This window comes from Tenrec ecaudatus, chromosome 4 (genome assembly GCF_050624435.1).
Source record: "Tenrec ecaudatus isolate mTenEca1 chromosome 4, mTenEca1.hap1, whole genome shotgun sequence".
Classification (NCBI taxonomy): Eukaryota; Metazoa; Chordata; class Mammalia; order Afrosoricida; family Tenrecidae; genus Tenrec; species Tenrec ecaudatus.
Window position 1 is genome coordinate 204,590,355 of NC_134533.1, and position 15,442 is coordinate 204,605,796.

At 56.3% G+C, this 15,442-nt stretch overlaps 1 protein-coding gene and 1 pseudogene across 2 annotated transcripts; one reads left to right on the forward strand and one right to left on the reverse strand.

Annotated features, from left to right (window-relative positions):
- Positions 1-46: 46 nt before the first annotated feature.
- LOC142445541 (midkine pseudogene) lies at positions 47-750 on the reverse strand (annotated as a pseudogene).
- A 9,817-nt stretch (positions 751-10,567) lies between these two features.
- PPM1M (protein phosphatase, Mg2+/Mn2+ dependent 1M) lies at positions 10,568-14,743 on the forward strand. Of its 2 annotated transcripts, none has more exons than XM_075547469.1 (10): positions 10,568-10,816; positions 11,460-11,583; positions 11,701-11,955; positions 12,331-12,443; positions 12,747-12,831; positions 12,937-13,055; positions 13,162-13,225; positions 13,442-13,549; positions 13,641-13,789; positions 14,077-14,743. In XM_075547469.1, exons 1-10 carry the CDS (start codon positions 10,605-10,607, stop codon positions 14,219-14,221), a joined length of 1,374 nt encoding a protein of 457 aa, XP_075403584.1. In that variant the 5' UTR covers positions 10,568-10,604; the 3' UTR covers positions 14,222-14,743. The 2 variants fall into 2 exon arrangements, with proteins under 2 accessions (XP_075403584.1, XP_075403585.1); XM_075547470.1 differs by having other exon boundaries at positions 11,800-11,955.
- Positions 14,744-15,442: the final 699 nt, after the last annotated feature.

Sequence of the window (15,442 nt, forward strand, 5' to 3'; positions counted from 1 at the left end):
TTTGTTTGTTCTTCCAGCGGCCCGTGGTATTTTTTTTTTAATTGGGACGGAAAACGGTTTATTTGCTTCTTAGTAATGGCGCCATGTGGGGAAGTACGAAAGGTTGTGGGGAGCGTGCAAGAGTGAAATCCGTTTGGGAGGAGCCTGGAGCGTTCCAGAAACCAACCCTAGTCCCTCTCCACTTGGAGTGTGTGTGGGGGTGGGGTGGGGAGTGTGGGGGGCAGGGGAGAGGCCGGTGTGTTTGATAAAGCTAACGAGTGAGACGAAGGCACTGGTGGGTGACATCTCTGAAGGGGCAGGCCAGGGGGTGCAGGCATCCAGACCTGGCCTCTAGTCCTTCCCCTTCCCCTTCTTGGCTTTGGCCTTGGCTTTGGTCTTCGGGGTACAAGACTTCACAAGTATGGTGTCCTGGCACTGGGCATTATACCGCGCCTTCTTCAGGGTGCCCTGGCGGGCCTTGGTGCCTGTACCCCCATCGCACGCCCCCCAGTTCTCAAACTTGTACTTACAGTCGGCTCCAAACTCCTTCTTCCAGTTGCAGGGTACTCTGCACCGGATACGCTGGGTCTGGGTCCCGCAGGTGCCCTCACGGAAACCCACGCCGCAGTCCTTGCTGCTGGGGGTGCAGGGCCCCCAGGCCCACTCGGCGCACGGGCTGCCCGGGCCGCCCTTCTATACCTTGTCTTTCTTTTTGGCCGCCTCGGAAGTGAGCGCCAGGAGGGCGAGGAGGAGGAAGGCTCGGTGCTGCATCTCGCTCGCTGTCGGCAATGCTTAGCTCCCTTTCGGCGATGCTTAGCTCCCTCCCGGCTCCGGCCCGTCCTGCTCCAGCCGAGGCCCCTTTTGTCTCCAGAACCGGTCTTAGCCCGTGGTATTTTTAGTATTTGTCAGTGACACTGTAATTCTGAGACAACCACTCGCCTCTTTGCTTGTCCATGGTTCAGCCTTCGCCTCCATATGCATCCCTCAAAAATGGACCATGGCTTGGGTCAGGTGCACGTAACTCCTCAAAATGACCTCGTTGCTCTTTGACACTTGAAAAAAGCCTTTTGCAGAGAATTGCTCAATCCAGGACATGCTTTGATTTCCTGGGAGCTGTTTCCTAAGGGTTGATGGTGGGCCCAAGTAAGATGAAATCCTCCCAACTTCAATCTCTTCCCACGTAAGATGTTATCTATTTGGTCCAGGTGTGAAGATTGTTGTTCTCTTCACATTGGTCTGCAAACCATACTGAAGGCAGTATTAATGATCTTTATCAGTGAATACTTGAAGTACTCTTTGCTTTCAGCCTGCAAGGTTGTTTATCTGCATGTCACAAGTTACTGATTCCTTCCATCTTGATGCCTCATTCACCTCTAGTTCAGTTTGTCACACTCCTGGCTTGGCTTACAGACTGAACAAGTACGGTGAAAGGATACAGCCCTGCTTACACCCTCCCTGATTTTAAACTGCAGAGCCCCTGGTTCTGTTCAGAGGACTCTTCTTGGTCTCTGTTCAGGTTCTACATGAGCACGATGGAGTGTCCCAGAATTCCCATTCTTCACAACGTTATCAATCGTTTGTTGTGACTCATACAGAGCCTTTGCATCTTCCACAACAAAGCAACCTGGTATTTGCTTTGGGCTGAGATCTGCCTAATGTCAGCCATGATATCCCTATTCTTCATCCTCTTCTGAATCCAGCTTTGCATTCTGGCAGCTTCCTGTGGCGGTTCCGTACACTGCAACTGTTGTTGAATCATCTTCAGCAACATGCTACTTGCATAGGAGCCTTATGATAACACCCAGCACAGCACTTCCGCATCCTCTTGGGCCGTCTTTCTTGGGAATGAGCACAAATATGGATCTCCTCGCATCACATGACCAGATTGCTGGCCTTCCAAACTTCTTGGTATGGATCGAGTGCTTCCAGTGCTGCATCAGTTTGTGAAAACACTCCCACTGGATTCCGTAGGAAGCTTTCTGTCTCACCAATGCCTCAGGGCAGCATGAGCTGCTTTCTCCAGTCCCATCAGTTCGGATCCTATGGTTGAATGTGAGCTAGTTCTTTTTGGTGCAGTGTCTGTGTATTCTTAACATTTTCTTATAATACTACCTGCTTCGTCCGTAGAATCCTTTGGCCTATAGAATCCTTCGGTATTGGAACTCCAAGGTAGATTTTCTCACCCCTTCTCCCAGATTGAGAGATGCTGAGCTTGTCCACCTCTTTGGGGTTTCTAGTTACAGGTCTCTGCAAATCTCATTATGATACTTTGTCTCTTAAACTGCTCTTTCAAGTTTCCCTTTTGGCTATTTTTACTTGATCATTTCCTCCATTTATTTTAATTACTGTACATTCAAGAGCAAGTCTCAGAGTCCCTTCTGACATCTATCGTGGTCTTTTCTTAATTTCCTGAGTTTATAATGTCCTTTTGGGCTCTTCGCGCATGACATTTCTGACGTCATCACATAACTGACGTCGTCGTCGGTCATTCTTGCTCCAAGTGTCCGATTGTTCCTGTGAGCTTCAAGTTCAGGCAGGATGGACTCAGAGCCGTAGTCAAATCCTCCCATGGGACTGTTCTCATTTCCTTCAGCGCTAAGTTGGACACACTGCTGAGTGATTGACGGTCTGTCCCACCAGCAGCCCGGCCTTAGTTAGAGGTGATTGATAATGAGATTCTCTCTCATCACTCACTCCCCACCGTTATAGTCACGTTGCTTCCTGTGTATTCCATCCGGCAAGATGCACATGTATCGTCATCATTTATGTTGCAGGGAAAGGTATATTTACAGTGAGGTCCTTGGTCTTTCTAAATCCTTTCATGTGAACTCCAGCATCGTTTCTATATCAGACCCTAGTTTATTACATGGATGAGCTTTGGGGAGCCTTTCCCCAACCCTGCAAGCTATCACCACCTCATTGGGGCCATGGCTGTGTCTTCAGAAGGCCTTTCCATCACTCTGCCAAGGATGGTGGGGAACACAATATGAGAAGGGGGTGCTGTGAGCGCAGGCCCTCTGCTGCACTTCATCTGCTATGAAGTGAGTCCCTGGACCCAGGCAATTCCGTGTGGGATGCCCTGGCAGTAGATAAGGCCTTCTGGAGCCACAGATCATAGTTTTGGCAGAAGCATTGTGCGCAGGGATGACAACTCTGTATCCAGAGTGTGTCTATTCCAGTAAGAACAGAATGCTGCCTTTTCTGCGACAGGAATCAACTTGCCACCAGGTTGCTGGTTGATCGCCCCGAGGAATGGTCCCACATCAAGACTCAGTGTTGGTCTCTGCTGCTGGCTGGTTGGGCACTCAGCTATGGCCACAGCCAAGCAGCCCCGGTGGGTGGGACCCCTGTGCCTGAGGCCGTGCTCCATCGCCAGCCCTGTTACCTTGCTCACTTTGTCCACAAGAAGCGGCTGGGGACAGCGGGTGGCTGGCTTTGAGAGAAAGCCTTCTTTGCCACGGTAACCCTTTGGTGAGCATCACACGAGACAAATGTTTCCCCTCTGATGGCTCATCCAGCGAGAGCGACCTACATACCTTCCTTACCGCTCCCTGTTACCAATTTGTTCAGTCATACTCTTTACAACTCTGTGGGGTCAGATGTCAGGCTGGAAGCTTCTCCTGACGTATGTACCTGAGAGGCTAATGACCCCAAAGCTGGCCGGTAAGATGACTGGTGGTGATACAGGAGGCCACTGACTGAAGCTCAAAGCCCCAGGGGTCAGATGGTGAGCCAGATTCAGGCCCAGCAAAGACCAAGCAAGCTTTCCCCCAGCATTTACTTATATTGGAAGCAGGCCACACCCCCAGAAGACCCAATCGTGGGAGAGGACTCGGCCCTAACAGCCAAACTGCTCAGAATCCCGCCACCCAGGCTGGTACAAAACCTGCACCATCCCAGTGTTCATCACTCAGGCCAGATTTCCCCTTGTCAGTGTGTCCTCGCTATTTCCAGCATCTGCACTCCAATCACCAGCGATTAATGCCTCTTGATTGCGTGTTTAATCAACTCCAGACTGAAGTAGTCGGTAGAGTTCTTTAATTTCTTCATCACTGGCTTCCGTGGCTGTTTGGCAAATTTGGACAAGCTTTTAACTAATCTTCCTGGTGGGTGTGTAGGTAATATTCTTAAAGTGGTCTTTTTGATGGAGAATGTGATACGAGGCCATTTCTCTTCAACGTGTCGTCCCCAGTCTGGTAAACCACACGGTCGTCTGATCCCACGTGGCGGTGACAGTCCTTGTCAGCCCACTCATACGTAGGACGTCCAGTTTTGAGCTCCACTCATTTTCGCTGACTTCCGGTGTTCCCAGATTCATGCGTCATCCGCTTGACGTTCCAGGAATGGAAGGCTGTTTGCATTGGTCCCTTCTCCTGTCGAGTGACGCCGCACACAGGAGACAGTTCCCAGAGCTGGCCTCCATCCATGTCTTTTAGACGAACTCTGCTTTGTGGAGGCAGCTTTTCCAAACCGGAGACCCATCTCCTGGCACCACTCAGACAAGGCTCCAGTGGGATCCATCAGGTTTTCCGGTGGCTGATCCCACAGAAGCGGAGCGCTTCTTCCTTCTTCCTGGTCTGTTTATCTGGACTCTCCCTGGAAACCTGCACCACTGGCTCTCCTGACAGCACAGCCACCGCCCCTCTGGCTCCCACCTGCTCCTTCTCTGTTCCTTGTGGGGACCCAGAATGCCTGTGGGTTGACGGAAAGCCAGTGTTGGAAAGCAGGACTCTAGGTTCTGATGGAGGAAGCGAGGGAGGCCAGCATCCTGGGTAGAGAGAGGCCCTCGCCGCTGTGAGTGGGAGAAGAGTCCTAGTCACACTCTCCTGATGAAAAAGCACCCCCACGGTCCCTTCCATGACAGTGCCTGCCTTCACGGTCCTCCTTCGGAGCACGTGGCCCTTAGCTACAGACTGGACACAACTCAAAGCAGCCCTGGAGGACAGGGCAGAAGTGCCACGTGAGTTTCTGAGGTCATCACTCTGTGGGAGTGGAAGGGGCTGCACAAGGCTCATGGGAATGTGGCGGCACAGATCGTGAAGCCCCTCACATACCTGCTCATGGGCTTTCTGCTGCTCGTATCCCTAGGATGTTCCCATCGCCGTGAACAGCACCCAGCATCTTGGGGAAGGGGGGCGCTCGGTGATACTTGCCAAACACCACTCATGGCTCCTTGGGAGAAAGCCTGCTGCCTGCCCTGAGAGCCCCAGGGGACAGTTCTGCCCTGTCACATGCAGCCACTAGAAGCAAACAGCAGCAGCATCTAGCCGCACTGAGGATTGGCTGAGACGGTCTCGTCAGTGGCTTGCAGAGTTGTGGTGCATCGCTGTGAAACTCGGTGTGACAAAGAAGCAAATGCATGCACAAGCTGCCGCGGGTTGCTCCCTCACTACACTCTCAGGATATTCACTTGATCTTCACGACCCCTTGAAGGGCTTTTCGCCATTCATTTAACAGATAGAGAGCCTGGGTTTGGTTGTGTGTGTATGTATATGTGTGTGTGTGTATGTGTGTTTGGCTGTGTGTGTAAGTATATATGTGTGTGTATGTGTGTGTGTGTTTGGCTGTTTGTATGTATATATGTGTGTGTGTGTGTTTGGCTGTGTGTGTGTGTGTGTGTGTTGGGGCAGCTGGAAGAGGAGACAGTCTGTTTGGTGGTGGTCTCACCCCTGCCCCCACCCCCCAGGCCCTCCTTGCTCAGTGATGGGGATTCCCCTCAGGTGCCTCTCTGAGCAAGCAGCCTCCAGGGCAAGAGACGCCCAGATTCCTGGAGTTCCTACCGGCCCTCTCCTTCAGAACCCAAAGGCCTACAAAAGTCAAGATAGACTTTGTGCTCTGATCCCAGGTGGGAAGATGAGACCTGCCCCAGGCGCTTCCCAAAGGAATTGTCCCCAACACGGACACATCAGCTGTGGGGGATGATTAGAATGAGCTGCTTTCCCCAATGCCTGGGTGGATCAGTGTAAGAAATGTAAACCAAAAAAGTATAAAAATACCAGAAGACCCAGAGGGGGTGGAGTAACACTACTTGAAACTGTTATTCCGTCCATGCCTGTGTGATGCCCGCCTGATGATGGGGAGGGCATGCAAATGTGGTGTGCGAGCCCCCCACAAAAGGGACTGTGGGTATGAGAATGAGGCATTTCAGAAGCAGGAGGAGAGAAATCCTGGGACACCAAGGAAGAGGAACCTTTTCGCCAGGAGCACACATTGGAGATTCCTGCCGCAAGGGACAGAGACCCAGACCAGAGGCACTAGAGCAGTGGTCTCAACCTTCCTCATGCCACAACCCTTTAAGACAGTTCCTTATTTGTGGTGACCCTGCCTCCTCTGCCATAACGTTATTTTCATTGCTACTTCATAACTGCCATTTTGCTACTGTTATGAATTGGGGAAACCCTGTGAAAGGGTCATTGGACCCCCAAAGGGGTCGTGACCCACAGGTGGAGAACCACTGCTTTAGGGCCACAGCAAAAAGACCCTGGGGCTGTGGCAGTTACATCATCTGGTGTCAACTTGAGACTATTAAGAGTGAAGGGGTGGAGTTAGCCTGTCAATCAGGTTGCAGCTTGATGACCTCATTTGGCCGTGCTATGAAGATAAATAGCTCACTGGAGGTCAGACACAGACACTCCCTGGGAGACATTCCTGTTGACAAGCCACATGAAGCTATGCTGATGGAGCCGGAGCCCTGGAGCTGGAGAAGCCACGTGGGGACCCCTGCCAGTGCTGAGATGCTTCCACCGCCACTGGACCCACAAGACTTTCCACCCACCGGCGTGTGATCTTCCTGCATTCAGCGTCATTGCATGTATGGCGTGAGTCTGAAGAGGAATTTATAGATTGGTATCAGACATATGGGCTAATATCGGACTGATGGACTTGATCTGGAATTTATGGACTAGTATTGACATGGGGTAATATCGGACTTAAGCACTCGATCTGAATTGGGCTGGGATGTTTTCTTAATGTACAATTGCTCTTTGATATAAAGTTCTCTCCTACACAAATGTGAGTCTCCCTGGATTTGTTTCTCTAGTCAACTCGAACTAACACGGGGGCAAAACAAAGAATCCAGGCCAAGGCAGAGCAGAGGAGCTGGGTCCAAGAGCTGAGACTGGGAGATAGTGAGAGGGAGCTGCAGGCAGACTGTCAGAGAAATCCAGCCTCTAACAACCATGGGGTGGGGTCCGTAGGAGCAATTGTATGGGCGATCAGATACAGCGATCATAAAAGTCATAGTGGATGGGAGGGCAGGTCAAATAAAGGAGTCAGACACATTTCATAGTAGCATGCTCACCTCATCCCCTCTTAGTGGTCCACGTGGAAGTGGGAGATGAGAGGAGCAGAGAATATATTTCTAACCAAAGTTTATATATACTTAGGGGCCGCACAAGCACCCTGATTACAGGTAACCACATATGTCATAGGAAGGGGCTGTACCATAGGCAATACAGCAATGGGAGGGGGACATTCTAGGGGTGCACACGCAATAGGAAGAGGAGGGACTAGGGGTACACAAGTGACAAGATGGGCAGATCCTAGATTCAGGATGGCAGCCCTTGAGTGGGCTTGACTTCTCGGGGCTCTCCAGGGAAGCAATCACAGGGAAACTTACCAGCAGTGTGTGAGCCCCAGCTCTGGTGGGTGTACAGACAGTAGTCTGGTCGCTCTGATGCCTTCAGGGAGAAAACTTCCAAGTGGCTGACTACACAATGGGGACGAGAAAATCTTTGTGTACCCACAGTAGGCTTTTCTTACTGGCAGAGGCCAAGGGACCAGGTGCCCGAGAGGCTGAGGACCAGAGAGAGAGGTTTGGCTGCTGCCTGAGAAAAGGTGTATCCTTCATGTTTGCTGAAGCTGCCTTGTGGTGACCTGTTAATGTCCCTCACAAGTCCCCAGCACTGCGACCACTGTCTGGGGCTCTGTGTGGTCACTGGGGGGGTGGGGGGATCAAACTCTTTCAGAGGTCGAGCGCTGTGAAGGGGATGGTTGGTGCCAGATTGGGACCAGCAGGGTGGAGGTGGAGGCATGTGTGAGCCCAGCCTCCGGCAGCCAGCTGAGGTGGCGAGCAGCTAGATCCTCCTCGTTCGTTGTTGGAGCTACAGGGGGCTGACACAACCTCCGAGTTGCGTGCTCAGTCATCAAACCTACCCAAAGGAGATGGATGACTTACATTAAAAAAGAATACATTTGGAAAAACACTCTGCTAGTCAAAACACAAACAACAAACTAGCTTAACAATATGCTTATAACTGATTTCCAAACAAACAGTTGATTTCCCTTGTAAATCAAAGCAGATAAGCAGCAGCCCAGAAGAAATCTAATGGAAGGAAATACAAAGAGTGGCTCTTATATCCTTGGAGCATTGTTTATACTCCCGTGCTGAGAGAGACAGAAACCAAACTAGGCTTGAATAGGGTCAAGCAATAAAACATTTTCCACTTGTTTTAAAAAATACATACGGCCAAGCAGAGGGGAAGGAAGCTGGTGGGAGAGTAAACAGGTATAACGGTTATGTATAATAATAACTACAAAATTACAAATGTGTATTCCCTACTTGTGGTTACACTTCAGCCTGTAATCCGCATGGTTGGCAGTTCAAAACCATCAGCAGCTCCTCAGGATAAAGACTAGGCTTTCTACTCTTGTTCAGAGACCAGTAGGGGGCGCCGTGAGCCACACTGACTCCATGGTGAGCGGACCCACAGGGGGCGCTGTGAGTTAGCATTGACTTAATAGCAGTAAATGAGAACCCTGAAAACCCCAAGTGTCTCACCCATCATTTCAGACACAGGGAGAAGAGTCTGGAAGCTTCTGGAGGGAGAAAAGGGCAAACAGAGTAGTGCATAGCTCTGGTAGAGGGAAGGACACCAGACAGCAGCAGCAGCAAGTGAAAGAGAGGAGCGGGGCAGTCCGGGTGCATGCAGACAGACCCTTTCCAACTGGCAAACCCAAAGAAACAAGAAAGGACTCCTTGCCACGGAGTCGGTTCTGGTTACAAGCCCATAGGACACAGTAGCCCCTCCGGCCTTTGTTCAGATTGCAAGGACCCAGGAAATGACCCACAGGCCTCCTTGTAGGGAGTCCACCAGAGCAGGGGCCATAGGAGCAAGGAGGGGACACGGAGCCATCTTGGAATAGGGAGGACGAACTTGCCAAAGGGTTCGGGATGGCACCTCTGTGTCACCGGGCAGACGCTTGCTTCTGTGAACACCATACCTTGGAGGGGCAGGACCTTCAGCCTGCCCGGGTGCAATAGACTTGGGAGATAGACAACCACTTCTTTGCTTTTCCGACTTGGAAGGCCTTTGTAAAGTTGGCTGGTAGGGGTGAGGTGCTAGCCCCAATTCTGTCCCAGTGACAGGCCTGTCAGGTGTCCTTTGAAAAGTTATAGTTAGAACCCAGCACCCCCCCTCCTGTGCCAGGGCCTGTACCGCCCTGTCCTGGAGCTGTGGGGAGGCATCCGGCTGACTCCTCACTGCTCACCTTGTGCCCTGCCCTGAGCAGGGGTCAGCAAACTGCACACACACCCCCACCCCCACCCCCACCCCACCCCCACCCCCCCCACCCACCCCCGGCTGCTTTGGCACAGAGGCCCCTGCCCTGACCCATGATATCAGGCACAGCTCCCGATCTTAAGAGCCCTTCTGGGAATTCAGGTGGGGTAGACCTGGCCCAAGATGGAGGGAAGTGGGCCTGCTGCCCTGGCCTGGGCTTCCCCCTGTGATGTCACCCTCCTTGGGGACACAGTGTCCTGGGGCCTTGAGTTTGAAAGTTCTGCCTCCCTGGAGGAGAAAAGGGGAAGAGAAATCCCCACGGGGGTGCTGAGTCAGCGGCACCTTCATCATGGAAAGAGCTCAGCCCTGTGCGTGGGGGACACTTCCCTTCCTTGGGCCTCAGGGCCTCAGGCTCCTGCCTCCAACTTGACTTCAAAACGCATGGGCGTCCAGGGACGGCGTCCGAGTGAGCCACAGCCCGGCCCACTTGCGGCGCGGCCCGGCCGGGGGAGGAGGGCACTGTCCTCGTCCCACACATTGCTTAAGAGCGCGCCCAGACAAAGGCCTTTCACTTCCCTCCGTCTGGGGTCTGAACTGGCCAGTGGAGCCTTTGGGGACCTGGGTGGGGTTCCCCTTTAAACAGGGCACGCTGCGGGGCGGGGTGATGTTTAATCAGAAGTTCAAGTGGTTGGCTACAGGACGGGTGATGAGAAATGTGCAGCCCGGCCTGGCTTCGCAATCGGAAGTTTGTTTTGGTCTCTTCGCAGGGCGTCTCCCGTGGAGGAGGGGTGCTTCCGAGGGGACACTTGGGAGCAGGGGTCTGGGTGGGGGGGTGGCGTGCGGGGGACCATTCTTACTCAGCCCGCCCTGCGCTCCCCGCGGGGGAGCTCGAGTCCCCGCCGCGCGGGACCCCGGTGTGCCGACCCCCTCACCCCCCACCCTGGGCGGCACGGCGGGGGCTGCGGCCGGGCCACGTGACTGCGCGACGCGGGGGGGCGTGGCCAGGGGCGGGGTCATGTCGCTGGCCCCGCCCCGCCCCGCGGGCTGCTTCCTCCCCGGCGGCGGCAGGGCGGTCGGCGGGCGTGTGCTGCCGGCTCGGCCCCGGCCCGGACCCCGACCGCGGCCATGTCGTCCGGCTGGCTCCGGCGCCGCCTCCTGCCCGGGGGCCCGCTGCCCGCCCCGCGCCCGCCCGCGCCCCGCGCCAGCCCCGTGCCCTACCGCCGGCCCCGCTTCCTGCGCGGCTCGGGCGCCGCCGACGCCCCCCGCCGCCGCGACCACCGGCCCGTGCGCAGCCCCGCGCGCGGCCGCCAGCTGCCCTGGGACGCGGGCTACGCCGAGTGAGTGCCCCCGCCCGGGACACCCCGCCCCGGGACACCCCATCCCAGGAGACCCTCATGGGGACACCCCCACTCCAGGCTAGCCCACCGGGGACATCTCCATCCCAGGAGACCCTCCCCTGGTCAAACCCCTGTCTGGGACCCCAGCTGAGCCAGCACACAAGTTAATGGGAGTGTGCCATACTCCCCACCCCCCTGGTGGGTAACGTCCCTTCTTACAGTGGGTCCCTGGCAGCCCTCCTCCTTAAAGGATTTTTCCTCTGAGAGGGCTGAAGGGAGCCGCGGGGGCCCACACAGATGTCTGCATCTCTCCCCCACCCCAGGTTGGCACTGTATGAGGCCGGTGAAGCAGGGGTCTGGGCTGAGTGAGGCAAAGGTGCCCCAGATGCTCCCAGCTAGCTGGTGTCCTCACAGCCAGCCCAAGTCAGCAGGCAGCCCCAGAGGCCAGGCTGGGAGGGCACGGGGCAGCCAGGAAGTGGCCCTTGTGGTCCTGCAGGTGCCCTTCAGGGAAAGCAAGCATGAAACGCTGGCTCCTGAAGGCCCCTCTCTGTGTGCCCCCTCTCCCCTCTGGGGGTCTTGAGTCATGGGGCCTAGGTGGGCGTATCTGTCTCGGGGGGACTCACAGAGCGCTCCCTGGTCTCAGGATTATTAATGCTGACAAGTCTGAGTTCAATGAGGACCAGGCTGCCTGTGGGCAGCTGAGCATCCGGAGATGTGCATTTGGGACTGAGGAGGACCAGGAGTGGCTGACCCTGTGCCCAGAGGAGGTGAGCACAGGAGGTCAGGAGTGGTCTGAGTGTGGGCTGAGGTCCCTGCCTTTCTGCCCCCTCAGTGAGGCAGATGGGAAAGCCAGGTGGGCCTGAGGCTGAGCCCTCGCTGCACAGTTCCTGCTAGGTCATTACTGGGCTTTGTTCGACGGGCACGGGGGCCCCGCAGCCGCCATCGTGGCCGCCAACACTCTGCACTCCTGCCTGCGCCGGCAGCTGGAGGCCGTGGTGGAGGGCCTGGTGCCCACTCACCCACCCATGAACCTCAGTGGCCGCTGCGTCTGCCCCAGTGACCCCCAGTTTGTGGAGGAGAAGGGCATCCGGGCAGAAGACGTGGTGATCGGGGCTCTGGAGAACGCTTTCCGGGAATGTGTGAGTGTGGGCTCGGCCCCAGAGAGGAGGGTCTCCCTGGGGATGTGAGGGAGCTCCTGGTTGTGGAGGACCCTTCCTCGGGTGGCGATGGGATGGTGGTCACCATACAGCTGTGGGTTGGGAGGACGAGGTTGGACTTGGTGGGTCGGGACTGAGTGGTCCTCATCAGCACCCTTCCCATTCATCCAGCGTGTCTTCTGTGCTGGGGCGGCTGCCACGTCTTGCTGCACGCGCTCTTGGCCCGGCCCAGTTTCTCTTCCTCCCATGGTGGATATCTGGCCTGGGCTGGCCAGACCTCCCCGTGGGGAAGTGGGAGTTGGGGGTGGGGGCCTGGGGACAGTGAAAGTGGCAGCTCAAGCAGCTTCCTTTGCCCAGGATGAGCTGATCGGGAAGGAGCTGGAAGCTACCGGCCAGGTGGGCGGCTGCACAGCCCTGGTGGCTGTGTCACTGCAGGGGAAGCTCTACGTGGCCAATGCTGGGGACAGCAGGTGGGTGAGCACTGGTGGGGGTGGTGAGAGGGAGCTGTGAGCTGTGGGGTGTATGCGGGGAGGTTGACTGCCTGGTGTATCACATCGAGGGGTGACTGGGCAGTGGGGGCCCAGGCTGTCTAGGGCAGGCAGGGGGTCTCTGGAGCCAGCCGCAAGGGCTGACCTTTACCGGAGGCCATGGGCAGTCATGGAAGGTTTTGTCAGGGGATGGCCTGGGCAGAGCTGGCTCCTTGGGGCTGGAGGGAGAAAGGGAGGCTGTGGGTGGAGAGGTGGCTCCTCCTCTGCCTACCCCCCTCCTCCCAGGGCCATCTTGATTCAGAGAGATGAGGTCAGGCCCCTGAGTGCCGAGTTCACCCCAGAGACAGAGCGGCAGCGGATCCAGCAGCTGGTAGGTCCCCTTGGCTGAAGGGGACACCGTGCGAGTCCCAATGCCTGGGCCTGCAGGGCACCCAGGAGGGAGGCTGATCCTAGCTGGGCCTCCCGCCCTACCCAGGCTTTTGTATACCCCGAGCTCCTGGCCGGGGAGTTCACCCGCCTGGAATTCCCTCGGAGGCTGAAGGGAGATGACTTGGGTCAGAAGGTTTTGTTCCGGGATCATCACATGAGCGGCTGGTGAGTGGAATGGGCAGGGATGGGGGTGGAAATGGGGGGCAGGAGTATCTGAGGGTCTGGGTGCCGGGCCCTGGGCTGGGCTGATGCGGGGTGCTTTCCCTGGTAGGAGTTACAAGCACGTGGAGAAGTCGGATCTCAAGTACCCACTGATCCATGGGCAGGGTAGGCAGGTCAGTACCTGGTGCCCCTCCAAGGGACCCTTTAGTTGCTCCTTGCAGAGGTGGGGAGCTCCTTTGTCCCTTGCTGGTGGCTGGTGTCCTGGGTGCTCCCATCTAGCCCTAGGCCCCGCCCCTTCTTCCCAGGTAGAGCCTGACTCTTGAGCCTTCTAGGTACCCGGGGTGGGGGACGGACACTTCTTGCTATCACCTCACATGCCCTTGTCCTAGGCTCGGTTATTAGGGACACTGGCCGTGTCCCGGGGCCTGGGGGACCATCAGCTCAGAGTCTTGGACACAGACATCCAGCTCAAGCCCTTCCTGCTCTCTGTCCCACAGGTAAGGGCCTGCGGCCCACCCAGCCAGGTGGTAGAGAAGTCGGGGTGGGGTGAGCCAGGAGAAGCTGAGGGTCCATGGGCTTTGCTCACAGGTGACCGTGCTGGATACGGGCCAGCTGGAGCCACAGGAGGATGACGTGGTTGTCATGGCAACGGATGGGCTCTGGGATGTCCTGTCCAATGAACAGGTGGCACGGCTCGCACGGAGCTTCCTCCCTGGCAAGCGGGAGGACCCACACCGGTACTGTGGCTGCGGGTGGGGGGTGCTGGATGGGGACGTGCTTGGGCCTAGGCTTGCGATTGGGTCTGGCAGGGCTCACGGGGTGGCAGGCCTCAGGGCTCCCCCCAGCTGCCCCATCTTTCCTTCCCCAGACCTCTGGGTGACTCTGCAGTCCAGCCTGTGGCCTCAGGCTTGTGACTGGCCCAGCCCACAGTCCCAAGGGTCTAACCCTGTGCAGGAGGCTCTTCCCGAGGGCTGGCTCTGCCCGTTCGACCTGCATCTGCAGGGTGGTCTATCCATCCCCACAGGTTCTCGGAGCTGGCCCAGATGCTGATCCACTGTACCCAGGGAGCTGGGGACAGCCCCCCAGGAGAAGGGCAGGTGTCCTACGATGACGTCTCTGTGTTCGTAATACCCTTGCATAACCAGGGCCATGGAAGCAGTGGCCACTGAGGACTTGGACTGGACACCGCATCCCAGGACCCTCCCTCCTGCCTTGTCCCGACACAACCCGGTCCTCTTCCCCTCGCTCCCATGCACTTCCATTCTGGGGCAGTGTTTATACCACGCAGGTCAGAGCTGGATGTGGGCCGGGCGCTGCTAGCTCACCAGGTAACTCCTGTATGGCCGAGCAAGCATGCTCCTGTCAGTAAGGTCCCTGGGGTGGACACTCCACACACAGGTTTCTCAACAGCCCATGGCTTTAGCCTCAGACAGACACTGGGCTCAGGGTACCAGCCAGAGGGGACAGTCAGGCCCTGGTTTCCAGCCCATAAATGTCCAGGCAGGGCAGGAACCTTTGGGCAGCTTGAACAGGCATCTTAAAGACAGCCTCTCCTCCACAGGAGGCAAAGCCCAGGGCCTGGGGCTCGCAGGGTCAAGCCAAAGGGGGCATGCAGCTCAGGCCCTAATGCCCCATTGGTACCTCCACTTGTTGCCCCCATCACCTATTAAATAGCTTTGTGCAGAAACAGCTCTGCTGGATTGTGGACAGCTTTGTGCTCTTGGAACGTTCTAGTGGGATTTGCCTTGGCTTTTCCCTCATGAGCCCCTTGGTCAGGGCTATTTGCTCTGCTCTGGGGTCCTCCCCAGTTCTCAGCCTAGCTCCTGGTGAGTGCCCCCGCTTCCCCACCCCCTCCCTCTGGAGGAAATGGTTGCCCAGGGAACAGAAAGGCCTCCACCACTAGCTGTGAGCTCCCAGGCTTGAGGTGACAAGTGAGTTGGGTCCTTGGGGGTTGCTGTCAACTGGAACCTGTCAGGTGGTAGTTGCTGAATGATGTGGCAGCCACCACCTTCCGGGCCCCCCTGCCCCTCAGGCTTGCACTTCTTCCAGGTGGCCGAGTTGAATTCTTGGCTCACACCTCTAGCCTTCGCCCAGGAAGGGGACCCAGTAGGTCCCAGAGCTGACAGCCAAGTGTCTATATTTGACCCATCCGGGCAGCTGAACCTCACCTCCCCATTCTCCAGGAAAGGAAATTCTTCCAAATCAATCGCTTCCCATTTTCACACAGCCCGACTTCAGTCCTGCACCTGTTCTCAGCTAGGTCCTGGCAAGCTAGTGTTGGGGGGCCTTTGGAGCTCTGGGCAGCCTCTCCTGGGCTCCACAATGAGGCAGTATCTCCTCAGCACCCTCCCCCAGCAAAGTGGGGGCAGTACTGGGCCTACCTCTTATCC

What these genes read in the sequence shown, in the direction of transcription:
- PPM1M (XM_075547469.1), top strand. Translation starts at nt 10,605, where the DNA reads ATGTCGTCCGGCTGGCTCCGGCGCCGCCTCCTGCCCGGGGGCCCGCTG. An exon ending in AGAACGCTTTCCGGGAATGT is followed by an intron (nt 11,956 to 12,330) that starts GTGAGTGTGGGC and finishes TCCTTTGCCCAG; the next exon opens with GATGAGCTGATCGGGAAGGA. An exon ending in TCCTGCTCTCTGTCCCACAG is followed by an intron (nt 13,550 to 13,640) that starts GTAAGGGCCTGC and finishes CTTTGCTCACAG; the next exon opens with GTGACCGTGCTGGATACGGG.